Source organism: Chelmon rostratus, chromosome 23, assembly GCF_017976325.1.
Source record: "Chelmon rostratus isolate fCheRos1 chromosome 23, fCheRos1.pri, whole genome shotgun sequence".
NCBI lineage: Eukaryota > Metazoa > Chordata > Actinopteri > Chaetodontiformes > Chaetodontidae > Chelmon > Chelmon rostratus.
Window position 1 is genome coordinate 1,068,696 of NC_055680.1, and position 14,814 is coordinate 1,083,509.

Here is a 14,814-nt window from a genome sequence, read left to right on the forward strand (position 1 = left end):
ATTGAGTTCGCTTTATTTCTACTCAAATAATTCCCATTATTATATATGTTGGTGGGTTTTTCACATTTTTCTGACAGATATGGACTTCCATACACTTCCATACCTTTTGCTAGAAACAGATGCTTTCTAATAACAGATACACAACACACACACACACACACACACATACACACACACACACATATATATATATATATATATATATATATATATATATATATATATATATATATATACATACAAGCCGATATACAAAACATTTTAAAAAGATAAAAATAAAATAAAAGGTTTTAGTTCCTGTCATTGTCTTGTTCTTTATCAGCTTACACTTAGTAAGGTGGGGGGGGGGCACCCCCATCCCTTACCATTACATTTTGTTAGTGATTATTATCCCCCTTAACAGCTGAGCCAGTAAGACACTTAAGGTAGCCATCCTCTACTTCTGCCTCCTCTTCTCTGGCTGCAGCTGCACCCACAGGAGTAGGCAGGTAGACATTTTCCCATCTTCCCCCAGAGTCTGACTGTGGATCCTGAGAGGCAGCCGCAGCAGCGGCCACCTCCAGGACCTGGTTGATGTAGCTGGCCTCCTGGCTGGCCTCCAGCACCGGAAGCTCCGACAGAAGACCTTTCAGTGTCTGGCCCAGTTCCCTGAAGCCAGGCCTGCGGGTCGGCTCCTTGTCCCAGCAGCTACGCATGACTTCATAACTGGGGGGAGATGGAGGAGGCGAGTGAGGTATGAATGCTGTTGATATACAAGAATATTCTAAAAAATTAAAACAATTTGCTCAATTTGAAAATGAGAGGTAGACATAAAACAGACATAAATACTGGACACTCACTCATAATACCACACTGAATGTTTTCAAATCAATCATTTAGTACTTTATACATTTAAAAGTTGCAGTTCATTTGGTATGAATATTTGTTCATGGTGTCTTGTAAATCTGGGTAACATACAGAACAAACAGATTTCACTGGAACTACTTCCTGTTTTTACAACAAACACAATTCCATTCACCCCCATGTATTGGGTGGTGGCACAAATCACACACAGACATCTCAAACACTGAACAAATAAACCAAAACTACCTGTCATCTTTTTAATAATAAAGGAAAGTACTAATAAAGGACAAATGGCCCTGAACAAGCACAGGAACTTACAGTTTGTGGTCACAGTCCTCAGGTGGTTTGAGCCTGTGTCCAGACAGCAGCAGCTCCAGCAGTTCATGGTTGTGAACTCCAGGGTAGGGAGTCCTTCCCCGGGACACAATCTCCCACATGGTCACCCCGAATGACCACTGACAAGACAGGGCAGGACAGGACTGGCATGTGACTGTCTGAACAGAGGCCTAAAACCTCTCCATGACAAAATGATGCTCCACAGAAGACTGAACTCACCACGTCACTTTTGATGGTGTAGACAGACTCAGACAGACTCTCCATGGCCATCCACTTGATCGGCACACGGATAGCTACTCTCTGACGATAATAATTGCTGCTGTAGATTTTCTTGGACAGGCCGAAGTCAGCCACACACACCCTAAGGTCATCGCCCAGCCTGTGTTTAAAAAGGTGCATTTGAATAATCAGCACAGGCAAGGGAGCGCTCTTTGGAGTCAGATCAAATAACAAAATGAGAGCTCCGACACACTGTGTTTATATTTTCTGCCAACACACACACTGTCTCCTCTGAGGCCCTCAGTCTGCTTTATTGAAATTTTAAGCAGCTTCCTTCCCAGATACAAGCTATGGTTGAATACCAATAGCTGAGGACAGAGACGCAGTCTTATATGAACAAGGAGTCCTTGATTTCAAGCTCCCCCTCTCAGTGTCTCCCTTTGATGGACTCACATGCAGTTGCGTGCTGCCAGGTCTCTATGCAGGAACCCCTGTGAGCTCAGATAGTCCATCCCTGCTGCAATGTCAATCATGAAGCGCAGGAGACTCTGATGGGGCACAAACTGGAAGAGGGTTCTTTATTTTGAATCTTTTTTTATTATTATTTATCTGTTTTTTTGAACATGCAAATATGCCGATGTGATCATGTTTGTGTTGTGGTGGAGGTGGTGGTGGTGTGGGGTGAATGATGGATGTAAGGTGTCATGATGCCATGAAAAACTCAAAAAGCATAAACCTGTACTATCCAGGAAAGCAGTTTTCATTTTGATGCTTACCACGAGTCTAAAGCCCCATTAGGGACCCCTACAGGCTACAATATTAATTGCACCACACATTAAAATGCCAGTTAACAATAGCTGCATAAAAAACACTGCCTCCTCATTCGTTTTAATGAGAAAAACATAGGGGGGGGAGATGGACCTTGTGGAGATATTACATTTTTTCTGGTTTATTCTTTTTCTGTTTGTTTATTTTTGATAGAAATCTATTTCCACAGAGCTTCGTGTGCGAATCCACAGCAGAATATTTGTCTCAAAATTACACAGGTAGATCAAACGTGTCCTCCAATCCACAGATGTCGATTTGCCAGATTGATTTGTAAATGTGAATATTGGAAACACATCTGAAATAGTTATTTACATTCGTGAATATACTTTTTGCATTAATTCAAATGATGATGAATTTTAGAGGTGTTCTTGTGTGGATAATTAAATATTTGTGGATGATGCTTACTGTGTTTGTTTATTTTTGATAGAAATCTATCTCTATCTCTCCTGGCTCAACTTTTGCCACAACACAATGCAGCAAAGCAGGTATTTATGACCAAATACATGCAGGTGTACATTCTTCATGAATCATTTCATAGCAAAATACTGCTCACCTCACAACTGTCAAAATAGTGGATCAAATGTGATCATGATGATTTTACAGTTGTAGTTCAGTGCAGGTTTTTGTTGATGCCTGATTAGTTAAACCCATGCATAAGTTAAAATGGCCACTCTGAGAGAGCCTAAAGGTGTGTTCAAAATCATTAATTACAATCTCCTTATGACTCTGATCATGAGAAAGTTTGTGTGAAAATCCAATATTTTGTTGTGATTTTTGTTGAGACTATGCAGTGTCCAAAATGAAAAAGGTAAAATTGCCTGGTAACATAAATGCACTCAGTAAATATCATGATTTTGATATTTAATGTGGTCAAATTTTGGTCTGGCAGTGGGGAAAAGAGGAAAGGTCAGGGGCGGTCACAAAAACATCTGATTGTCTGACTATTCCTGCTTCTTTCCCTATTGGACTTAATTTTAGCAATTACTGGAGTACAATGTTATTGTAGCCAATAGAAAGGATGGCCAAATCTATAAAAACAAGAGACTGTCTACATCAGCATGCACTGACATTGAAATAAGTCCCGTTTATACATGCAGGGGCTGGCTGCATCTTACCATGGGAATATCGCCATAGCGTGTATCAATGAGGAAGCGGCGCAGGTCTCCATGCTTCATGAAGGGTAGGATGACCAGAGGAACAGGCAGAGATGAGTCCTGGTCTCTCTGTAAAGTGACCCCTGCAGGACAAACACAAGCACAACTTTCACAAGGTTGCTGCTGCTGCAGGAGAGGAGAGGACACTAATCTGAGTCTGTGGGTATGATTAGCAGCCTTTACATTTCCTCTAAAACCAGACACAAACTGTGCCAAGTTTACTGGAGCTTCCCCAGATCTGTTTGAGATAGCACAGGTGGCAACAGTGCCATGTACTGTATGTCCTGTCATTCCCACTATACAGCTTCTGTGCAGCTTTCAGCCACTTTCACCTCATTGCTTTGGTTTGTCAGTGTGTGTGGATTACCCCCAGTGACCTCTCAAATAACCCAATCAAGTGATTAGATAGCACAGGCTGCGTTTAGTTTCAGGTTCACACCTCCTTCGATGAACATGGCCAAAAAATACATAAAGTCAGAATACAGAAGGCTGGTAGAATAAACCTGCATCTCAAAATGCCAACCCACCCCAGAACTAAACAAGCGACCAGCATGTAAGGGATTCTGGAACATTTCTTAAAGAACATGTTATTACAGTCACACTGGACAGCGAAGCACTCACTGAAGCATAACTTACCGAGTAGTTTGACCACATTTTCATGATCAAAGTTCTGCATGATCTCTGCCTCTCTCAAAAACTCGTGTAAGTCTTCCTGGCTGTGGAATCCAACTGGATGTGAGGGACGGAGACAGTTGAGAAGATTAAGCAGTGCTATTAAGAGTAGATAAAGGGTTTGAGTTTCAGTACACACCTCTCATGGTCTTCACAGCCACCTTGATGTCCCCGCCTCCATCTGGGGAGAAGACCCCTTCACAGACTGAGCCATACTCCCCTATGGAACAAAAAAATAAGGACTGAATGTTACCAGTCACTTGTTCTCCCAGGTGAAATATTTCTAAATAGTGATCTGATTTTTGTTTTAAACAATTTGATGTTGGTAACAGTGGTTTTCAATGCAGAGAAGTCTGGCTGTTGATTTTACCAATCAAAAACCTAGTTCAAAGTATACTAAGGTGTAGTATAGGTGTGGTATGAAAGGAATGAACTCCTGTAGTAAACCTGCAGACTCACTGGTTACATCATCATATCATAAAAAATAAGTGGTTCAATAAATATTTTTGCACCTGGCTCGGGCCTTGATTAACAACCCCAAATCTGACTCCATCTCATAAATTCAGTTTTCAGCCATGGCTTGTAGGGATAGCAAGGTCAGTCCTTCTTTCTACCTCTTTGGTACCTCAGGAAAATTTGGGAGGATTGCTATGGCAATTTGTTGTCATTCACAGTCGTCAGAGGATGAATCCTAAAGACAGACATTTAGGATACGTTGACCCAGACAACTTTGGTAATGTCCTCCTTCCTCAGGCACAACAATGAGGTTGACAGTTGTGGTTTGGATTGAAATGTCTCAACCACTGTTGAATGGGCATCAAAATTGGTAGAAACTTGCTACCCCCAACATGAAATGTAATAAATTTGGTGATCCCCTTTTCATTTTATTCAATTTTCATCACTAAATGAACATTTTAATTTGTCCAATATTTTGGTTTTTACGACCAAATAGCCTACCTCTAAAACTAATGAGATCCCCTCAGCTGAGTATGAGGGCTGACATCTAGTCTGGAGCACCTCCCTTGTACAGTTAGAAAAAGCTCCGCTCCCTTTTGTGAACCTGAACCAACTGAATCTCACTGCAATACCTGGCTTTGTCTTTCTCCCTTAGGCAGTGGAAGACCTGCATGAGCACTCTCTACAGCTCTCTTTGCATGCAGTGTGGTCGGCCTGAAGGGTGGTGGTCACCTCAATCATCTTGCAGGTTTGCTTTTTATCTGAAGATCACTGAGTGCACATGTGGTTTCTGTTGGGGTTTGTCATAGGTGTTTTAGCAGTGTACTGTTATGAGTATAGTGATATAAATGGTTTTGTCTTGGACCTCCCTTACAACCTATGATTGTTGTCTGGTGCAACAATCATCCTCTTTTTAGTTGTGTACTGAATGTCTGCTGCTCTTCTTGAGGCTGTTAAACTGGATTGTACCACCACTTAGATAGTTAGGGTCTATTATGGCTGTAGGTTTAAATAGACATTTCTGTCTGCCTTGGACACATACACATATAAGCATGTTAGTGTGCTGCATTAGCATTTAGCTTAAAGCACCACTTTCCCACAGAGAACAGACTCACAGAAACCACTTAACTCTTCTTGCGAAGCAAGATTTAATTCTGGGAAATATCCACTGAGAAACATTTGAGCCAGATCGGACAAGCATCCCTTTGAATTGTTAGTCATGATTCAGTGAATAGCTATTCAAACTTGCTGCAGATACATTATAAAAATAATGATAAAAATGCATGTTTATGGCCTGTTTCTCACCTGATTGATTCAAAAGTTAATTTTGTGGAGAGTCCAGGGCTGTATGGAAAAATCAGAGAGTAAACTGTACACTGAGGTCTATACAGACTCTTTTCAGGGGGGAAACAGCTGACACTATTCATGCTATTCTGGTGGTCACACATAGTGGGAGATGATTTGGTCAGCAATGTCCCTTGCTCATTGCTGTTTATGCTTTGTGGGATATTGTAGTCAACTACCTGGAGTGTTCTAATTCTCATCAGAGAACGCCATAAAAGCTCACACACAAACATTGGAGCATGTTGTGAATAGTAAATATTTGTTCAGTCTTTTAACTGGAAGCAAAATTAAGTTCAGCAACCAAACCAATTATGGTCAATGTTTGTTCTGTTTTTTTCCACTTTTTACAAGTTCTTTCAACTGTAGCTTTGTGTAGCAACTGCAGTCAGGTTCGTAAAAGCTCATGAAGCTCAGGGTTGAGGTATGGTTAAGATAAGGCAATAAAAACACTTAACTTTTGGGAAAGCTAGTGATTTTATGCAAGAATTCACTGCTGGACTCATACAGGACTTGCGTTGGCACAGAATGTTAGTGGACTGCAGAATCCTCCAATATGTAATCAGTGCAAACTCTGGGCTGATTTATCCAATCAGGTGTAATGTAGGGAGGGTTCGTTTTGATTGTGAGGCTTATTGATGATGAGTCATGAACTGACCTCTGCCAAGCTCCTTGCCCAGGGTGAGCTGGTGTCTCTCGACCAGGACCTCCTTCAGACTAGCCAGCAGCCTGCCACCGAGACCCTCCAACAACTGGGCCACACCTTCTACCACTGAAACAAACAGGAAAAGATTTGTGCATCCTGCACCATGCGAACCAGCTTGTTTGCATCACAGTCAAAATGTTGGAGTATGAAAATGGTGTGCAAAAGTAATTTTATAGGATATTTATGTACCATATGCTATGTGCAAAAACTACTAGAGGCGAATTTGTGATAGACATTTACATAACTTCCACCCCCCCCCCCCCCCCCCACCCCCCTTTAATGTTAAGGATGTGGAGATCTTGTTAGTGATCATTTTAAGGTGATTTTTCTACATCCTAACCTCATCAAGTTTCATATTTTCTCATGGGGCCTTTAGTTTAAATGAGAAATGGTAGGAACTGTGACCTTGTCTGGGTGGAAGTATTGCTCTTATTACTTTGACATTGAAATATTTCCATGATACCATGACAGTGATGTTACTCAGCACAGCCACAGATGAATAAAACAATGCCTGTTTGTCTGTTTTTGAGGGGGAGAGATGATAAAACAAAAATTATCAGACCTGATCTGATGCTGTTCAGGATTATGACTTACTGTTGGCTTGCTGGGGTGCAGCCTCCACCTGCTGCGGACGTCTATAGGAAAATTCAGCATTCATCGGCAAAAGTTCCACTTCCTGGTCAGACCTGCAGAGATTGTGATTTTCCCATCATTATCAGTAAATTTGTCCTCACAGATTAGTCACCATCACCTTCTGTTGGAGCTGTGGAGGAGGCGTGCGACACATGTGGGAAAATATGGAATTATTTTTGTTTCCAGTCATTGGAAAAAAAAAAAATTGTCCTGAGTGACAGAAGTATCACAAAATATATTTTTATCTGATGTCCACGCAACAGCTGGAAGCTGAAACTTTAATAGTAAAATTATGTTGATATACATGCTATCTTGATAATTACTGGAATAAGATAAAATTTTCTTAAATATACTTAAATTAGGCAGCAGTCTGCATTACATTGAATTTGTTTTTGTTGTTTTCTTTTTCTCCTTTCTGGCAAACATTGTTTTCTCCACCTTCCCGCCTGGTTTTCCCAGTCTGCTGCAGGTTATTAGAGCGCCCACTAGTGTACACTGACAGTTATTGCAAAACTGAAACTAAAAGCAAATTATGGTTTCCCTCCATATCCAAGAAAAGTTTATATGTGGACATGTTCAGTGTTAAGAAATGAAGTTATTGGTAAGGAGTAAAATGACTTTTTCCAGGTAAGTTTGAATGGTGCACTCGTTCTCAGGTTCAGTGACAATCTGCCATCTGTCAGCTCTGACTAGACAGCATGACACATGAAATTCCATTGAAATGGCTGTTAATAGCAGCAAAGCCACTAATACAAACTACACAAAGGTAGTTCTTACAGGTTGTGAGAAATGATCTTTGTCTGCGTCCCAGACCATCAACAGGCAGAGTGTGTGAAGAGCACAGAAGCCTCCTCAAGTAATGCAGCATTTGTATGATGTTTCTGCACAGAGCCCCTCTCCTTCTGATCTCACTGATGTGTGATATATGCCTGGCGTGTTATACTAGGAGCAGAAACTCCTAATGTTGTGTATATATTTGTTTATACTCCATAATATTTATATATCAATATTAATATTCATACTCCTCAACTCCTCACATTGATCTACTTATAAGCTCTCAGTCATTCAGGTTTGTTCTCTACCTCTCAAAGACCATTCAGAAACTAAATTAAATATGCATAAACTATATAATTTATTCTTACAAATATGTAAAGTCACTATACAGTATGTTCTGCAGTTATTTTGCTCCCAACTAAGTCCCAACTTCTCAAACTCATGAGAGAATAATGAGAACTCAGCATTTTCTGCAACATTAATATAGGTGGTCAGAGGAACAGTGGGAGGTCTCTTTACCTGAGTTTAGTGTAGTTGCGGCGCAGGACACACACAGCAATTGGAATTACAGCCATGAGCAGCAGGCTGCCAAATAAAACACCAATAGTAAGCCATATGGAGAGGCGACTCTGGCGCTGAGGAGCTGCTGTTATTTGATGATTTGAGATGTTTAAGCCCGGGGTCACAGTGATCACCACAGGTGGAACTTTCCCTGAAAGCAAACACAATAACAATACAATACAACAATATGTCTGACATCCTATTCACTTTCAAGTTGCACTTCCTGATTTTTTTTTTTTATAGTACCCAGTGGTGCTCCCTCAACCTTGAACCCAAACTGAAAGGAGAATGAATATTGGACTTACACAAACAGGAAATGAATGCTAATGTGACTGCTGCATGTGGAAATAGGAAAATGTTTGCTAAGACATTCACCATAACAGCTTCATAACTGAATAGCCTGTCTAGTGTGGATATATGGCTTGTTCTGCTGCCCCCAAATGACTAAAAGAACTAAAGTAGCTTTAAATTAGAGATCAGCTTGCTGGTGATATTCTGAAATCCAGCTGTGAACTGTGTTGAGTGTACCTTTAAAGCAAGTCCATACACCCTTTGCTTAACAGCATCCAAAATGGCCACGAGTTGCAACTACGGGGTAGCGTTAACACATACTTTAACAGTTGCACAAGCAGATAAGAGTCAATACAGCCAGCAAACTGATATGAATATCAGGTCGCGCCAGATCAGGTACTGTGGTGTATATTGAAGTGAATAATGGGGTGTTTTGTTTCTTATGAGTTCATCTCTTCTTTTGTAAGAGGAAAAATTGTTTTTTGTCTTCTTTCAAAATTGACATACAGTACTCCAGCTTGAAATAAGCAACTCCTTCACACTTATAAACTTAATAATTGGAAACTGAAACCAGAATTGATCCTTCAGAACCCTCAACCCCCCTGCTGTCTCTTTCCTATTAATAAGGTTTATTTCTCCCAGACTATTTAATGTGTTGTCATCATCCAGTCAGCCTTACGTACATCTATGAATAGTAACAGTGGCAGTGGATGAAGGTGGCGCCCCCTGCGAGGTGGATATATCATTCCAAGCTTGCACTGACAGTCTGTAGTCGCGCTGTGGGTTCAGTCCGGTGATGCTGACTGATGTGCTGGTCAGCCCCACTGAGTCTGGCAGGACGACCAAATCGTCACCACACACCCCCCACTGACTGCCAGCCTCTGCTTCCTTCTCACATTTGAAGTGATATATCACTTCCTGTCGGCCTCCCCAGTCATGAGGAGGATCCCACGTCACTATCAGCACAGAGTCATTGTGATGACGGGCTGTTAGGTTCACAGGGGCAGAGGGTGGCTCTGTGGGGGACAAGACAGGGAAGCAAAAACATGCTTAGACTTACCAAAATCCTCTAAATAAATAATAATTGCCTAATGCTTAATTTCACACATTCATTTTACAAGATTTTCAACAACTTTACTCAGTGTTTCTTACTGGTGCAGCCGAGGTCCTCAGGGTCAGCTGGTAGGCGGCTAAAGCCCTGTAGGCAGTCGCACCTCTCTGATCCCTCCCCATGTGTCCTGCTGTTTGGTGGGCACAGCCGGCATCCTCCAGCCTCATTGGCTGGTTTGTGGTAGCCCATCCTACATGCTGGTGACATAAAAACAGTGATTGCCTCTTTCCCAAAAATGATACTGCTGGTATTTGTAAAAAATGTATTTCTTAGAGCACCAAAGTGTTCGCCAAAGCATTTTTTTTGAGACCAGCCTATTTTTTTAATTGCTTTCAACAGACTGCTTATTGACAGCATGCTGCAGCGTGAGGAGCATCTATTCTGCACTGAGCCTTTATCTGGTTGCAGAGAGTTGAAACATGTTCAGCTTTGGGTATAACGCTGCAGTCCTCACTGTCATCACCATTTTCTCTTTAGAATTTTTAGTTTTACTCTTTGTCCAACTAATGCCATTTTTTGGTGCGTTGAGAATCATCTGGCTCCACCTACAGGCAGGCTGGATTGCCATCTGAGTAAAGCAGGCAGCAGATTTTTGTGAGTGACTTTCCACCACTAAGTTGCAATATGAACTGAATTATCCTGCATTATTAGCTAATTCTGTGGCCTGGCCTTATGAATGAGCCTGTGTCAGAATCTACTTCTATGACTTTTGTTCCTGTAATAAAAACTGTGCTCATATAAGCTGTGTTTATTCAGCATATCAAAAGCATACCGACACACAGAAAACCTCAGAGCAGGTTAATGTGTGAGCCTGGATGGGTGGTGGTTTGATCCCTGGACTAGAGCAGCGCCTGCCCCTCCCCACCAACACTGAGGTGCCTTTGCACAAGAGGCACCGGACCCCCAGCTGCAGCTGCCCTGGTCAGACTAGGTTTGTACTGCTGGACTATGAACAAGGCACTACTGAAAAAAAAAAACGACTCTCAGTGAATTTAAAGGTTAAAAAAAAGAGAAAAAATATGTACGGTTATTGGGCATTTGCTGAAATAACTGATGGAGATTTGTGATCACTCTTCTGGTATCGATGTTGGAGGGTTTAAAAAATCTGATAATGTCATATCGGCTGTCATATTTTAGATGAATAAATATTTTTCAAAGGGATCTCTTCCTTTTTTTAAGAACTGTGACTTTGTAATGACCAGAACACATGAAACGGCGGTTGCAGTTGTGTCCATAAATGCTCTTGTGTCATGTGGAGGGCTGCCTGGCTACATTAGCAAGGCTTTGTTTTTCAATACAGAAAACATAAAACTGATATCTGTTGAGCAATGCACAGGAAATATGCAAAAGTCAAAGTAAAAATAAAAACAGCAAGATGGAACTGAGGAGGAAGAAGGTTATGGGAAAGAGGATGTGAAAGTCATGATAAGAGGTTCATGAAGAGGAAAAGACACGTAATCTATCCAAGAATCCGTGATTAATTCTGACCAGATGCAAGTGTTGTGAAATGTTTACATCAGCACATGACTTCTTAGAAACCTAGAATCTATAAATAATCTCTTCCTTCAACAAGGTGCTAATTTTAGCTGGCAGCTGTAGCAGCAAAAATAAATAAAAATCAAATATTAGTATCGTTTTACCTGCAGCAGTTCATATAGAAACCAGATCATAATGTGTTGCACTTTGAAAACATGTTCCAGGACAGCTCGTTCTCTCTCGCTGTCATTTTGTTTTCACAGGCAGTTCTTTACAGTAATGTTAGGAATTTAAAAAAAAAAAGTATACCAAGATAAAAGCAAGAATGAAAAAATACATACACTATCAAAATATAGGCCAGGCCCTTATTTAAAAACGTATTCATCATCAACTCTGTGTAAGAGATACGTTTGCCAGTTTCAGAACTTGTAATACTAATAATCATGAGCTCAGCCAACGAACTATACGATTGGTCACTCCCTTAACTCATCATATTATGTTTTTTAAAAACGTTGCCAGTTTATTCTCATATACTTCCCAGCATGCATTGCATTGAGGTTAAAATCCTTTTCTTCTTTTTTCTGGTGTGAAAAAAGTTACATGACGGAGGCCGTGAACTGTCTCTACATGCGTCTCCTTCTCATCATGCGCTTGAGTCACATCACTGCTGGACTCACAGCACAGCAAAAGCTGCCACGAAGGTTAAAACTTGACGACTAATTACAAAATGAAGAAATTAGATGCATGCAGAGTTTCTCTAAATGAACAGAGGTAAGCGTTCTAAGTTGCATAAACTCAAAGCCTAAAAAAACCACTAATCTCATATATATATACATATATATTTTTCTTTTCATTATTCATCCATTTTTCAGCAGATGTACATGCTGTCATCCACTTGTTTTCTGGTATTGACTGTTGTGATTTTGTATATTCGTAACTATCAGATATATTAAAAATATGAAAATGCTGAAAACTCATCTGATCTCCATACCTTGACAGGTATCATCCATGACTTGATGCCCAGGCTCACAGGTACATCCCCCCAGCAGTGGACCCCATACTCCATCCACATGACATTCTCGAACAGGTGGAGAAACCTCCACAGCTCCCTTCACACAGGAACCCATCAGGGGACCCGACCCGCCCCCTGTCCCCTTAAAGAAGGCCAGGTGATCCACGACATCAGTGCACCTCATGTAGTACAGTCTGATGGATGTTATCAGCACACATGTTCCTGAGTAAGAGAAGGCGAGTTGGAAGCCCCCGCGGCTGATGGGCCCCAGGCTCAGAGCCAGGCTGCGGTTCATGTGGCTGGATATTTGTTCCACGGGGACTGTGGCAGCGTAAGGAAATGGCTTGGAGCTCTGGAGTTCTAGGACTGGCCAACTTTTTTGATATCTTGTCATGGGTACATCTAAGTCAAAAAGGTAAACTTGTAGTGGGCTGAGCTGACCAGATTGCTCCTGTTCTTGGCCAAATGTAATATCCATCAGCAGATAGCGGGCGTCTCCACGCTCCATCCACTGACTTAAAAGAGTTCTCATTGCGCGTCTTCCACAAGCTTGGAGCACAGGCCCTGGAATCTGCTTTCCCAGCCGCATTTCCACCCACTAGGATGGTAGGAAAGATGCAAGAGAACATCAGTGAGAACCTGAAGGGTAGGACTACAGGTACAAACAAACATCCTCTGTGAACTGAAACTGGGAGAATCATTTTTCATTAAATCTGAGCTGTGAGATTAGATTTAAATAAATCTTGATTAATTTTTTACTGCACAAATAATAAACACAATATGAGCTAAAGGCAGCTTCTGTAAATTCCATAATCCATTTTATGAATTAAAAGGAGTACTTTGGCAAATTGGCTGAAATTGTCAATAAAGAGCTGAAGTCAATCAAGTGGGTGAAACAGTTGTATGAAGTTAGTTAGTATGACTGTCATAATTCAGCCATTAATGAAACTGTATTTTTACTGCACATATAATGAAATAAAAACTTCACTTTAGACATCACTAAACAACCCAACTTACTTGTGAGGCAGGGTCAGACTTCCATCCCAGTCTGGTCTGTTTGTCAGAGTGGAAAATCTCCTCTAAACACAGGAGAGGAGAGAAAGTTGAATCATGCTGTACTCTGAATGATAGACGTTTTCCTCTTCGACTGACAGAACAGTGAAGAGTGAACCGGTGCAGAGCACAGCAGTAACAAATACAACAGCAGCTCATTTTCAGCAGCGTAGAGAAACTGCACACTCTAACACCACTTGGCATCACATATTGTAGAAGGCTACTCTTGATCCAGCGTGCAAAGTTGTCAAGTGTTTTCAGCTATCTTCTCTTCATCAGGGTCTGAGGTTGCTTCCTCTGTCTAGAGATAAAACTGCTTTCAGCAGATTACATTTGTGCTCACAAAATATGATCATAATATTTGAGGTAAAGCTATCCATAAGTTAAGAGACAGAAGAGAGTTGAGTGCACTGTCAACAAATCTGTTTGTTATTTCAACTATTTTTGCAGCTTAATGTTGATGGACCTGAAGTTGACTGTTTCTGCTCTGTCTGACAGTAAATCTGTCAGTCAGGTGGACCACTGCTTTAGTCCACGCTGAAATCTCAACGCTTACCGACTTACACTTTTCCTGCTGTGCCACCAGCAGCCAAGAACAAGTTTCCACTCATTCTGTGAAGAATCATCATCACAGATCATCATCTCTGTGCAAACACTCACAGTCCCTGGAGGATGAATCCTACTGACCTGATCCTCTGACTTCAAAATTTAGCTCAAAGGACATTTTTTGTTTTAAGGCGATCCCTGGATCATTTTTGTCTTCTCTAATGATTTTTTTTTTTTTTTTGTAGTTTTTAGGAACTACTTTTTTCAGTTCAATTTAATTTTATTAATTTATTTAAGTTGTCTCAGGACACTTTCCATATAGAGCAGGTACAGACCAAACTCCCTCATAAGAAAGCACTTGTGGCGAGGAAAAACTCAAGCGTGTATAAAGTAGGTAAAATTTGCTCCACCTCCACCAGCTACTATATTAAATGCATCACTCACCCTCCTGTGCTTGATATTGCATGTCACAGCCAGCTTCCCACATACAGGTCCACAGCAGGATTAAAGTAGGCCAGACACACCACAGTGTAGTGCTACACACAAGCATGTTTTCAGCTTGCTGGAAGTCTGATCGTAATCTACTGCTGCCAGTTCTTACATCCAGCCTGCTGGTCAGTTCCTCAAAGGGTCAGTAAAATGAGTGACGCCTGTTTACATCCACTCATGATTTGGCTCAGAGGAATGTCCTAATTAAACTCGCTGAAATGAGCCTCCCTCCTCTGGAAAATACGTCGACGCCTAGTGAGTTCCTGTATTTATGTGCTACTGCTGCCACTGCTCCTTTCAAGACCACAGTAAA

The 14,814-nt window shown here is 41.2% G+C and overlaps 1 protein-coding gene across 1 annotated transcript; it reads right to left on the reverse strand.

The window, feature by feature from the left end:
• Positions 1-249: 249 nt before the first annotated feature.
• Positions 250-14,629, reverse strand: si:ch73-40a2.1 (tyrosine-protein kinase receptor TYRO3). Its single transcript, XM_041965244.1, has 15 exons — positions 14,457-14,629; positions 13,431-13,492; positions 12,393-13,011; positions 9,967-10,122; positions 9,498-9,830; positions 8,482-8,674; positions 7,150-7,241; positions 6,508-6,621; positions 4,192-4,272; positions 4,017-4,109; positions 3,342-3,463; positions 1,852-1,961; positions 1,399-1,558; positions 1,162-1,298; positions 250-705 (listed from the first exon to the last, which is right to left on the reverse strand). The coding sequence occupies exons 1-15, from the start codon at positions 14,560-14,562 to the stop codon at positions 378-380; spliced, it is 2,706 nt and encodes a 901-aa protein (XP_041821178.1). The 5' UTR covers positions 14,563-14,629; the 3' UTR covers positions 250-377.
• Positions 14,630-14,814: the final 185 nt, after the last annotated feature.

Bases quoted from the DNA above. Each gene is read 5' to 3' on its own strand.
- si:ch73-40a2.1 (XM_041965244.1), bottom strand. From the start codon at position 14,562: ATGCTTGTGTGTAGCACTACACTGTGGTGTGTCTGGCCTACTTTAATC. The intron at 9,831-9,966 runs GTAAGAAACACT...TGTCCCCCACAG, and splicing joins TGAGGACCTCGGCTGCACCA to AGCCACCCTCTGCCCCTGTG. The intron at 4,273-6,507 runs GTCAGTTCATGA...TTTGTTCCATAG, and splicing joins GGGCAAGGAGCTTGGCAGAG to GGGAGTATGGCTCAGTCTGT.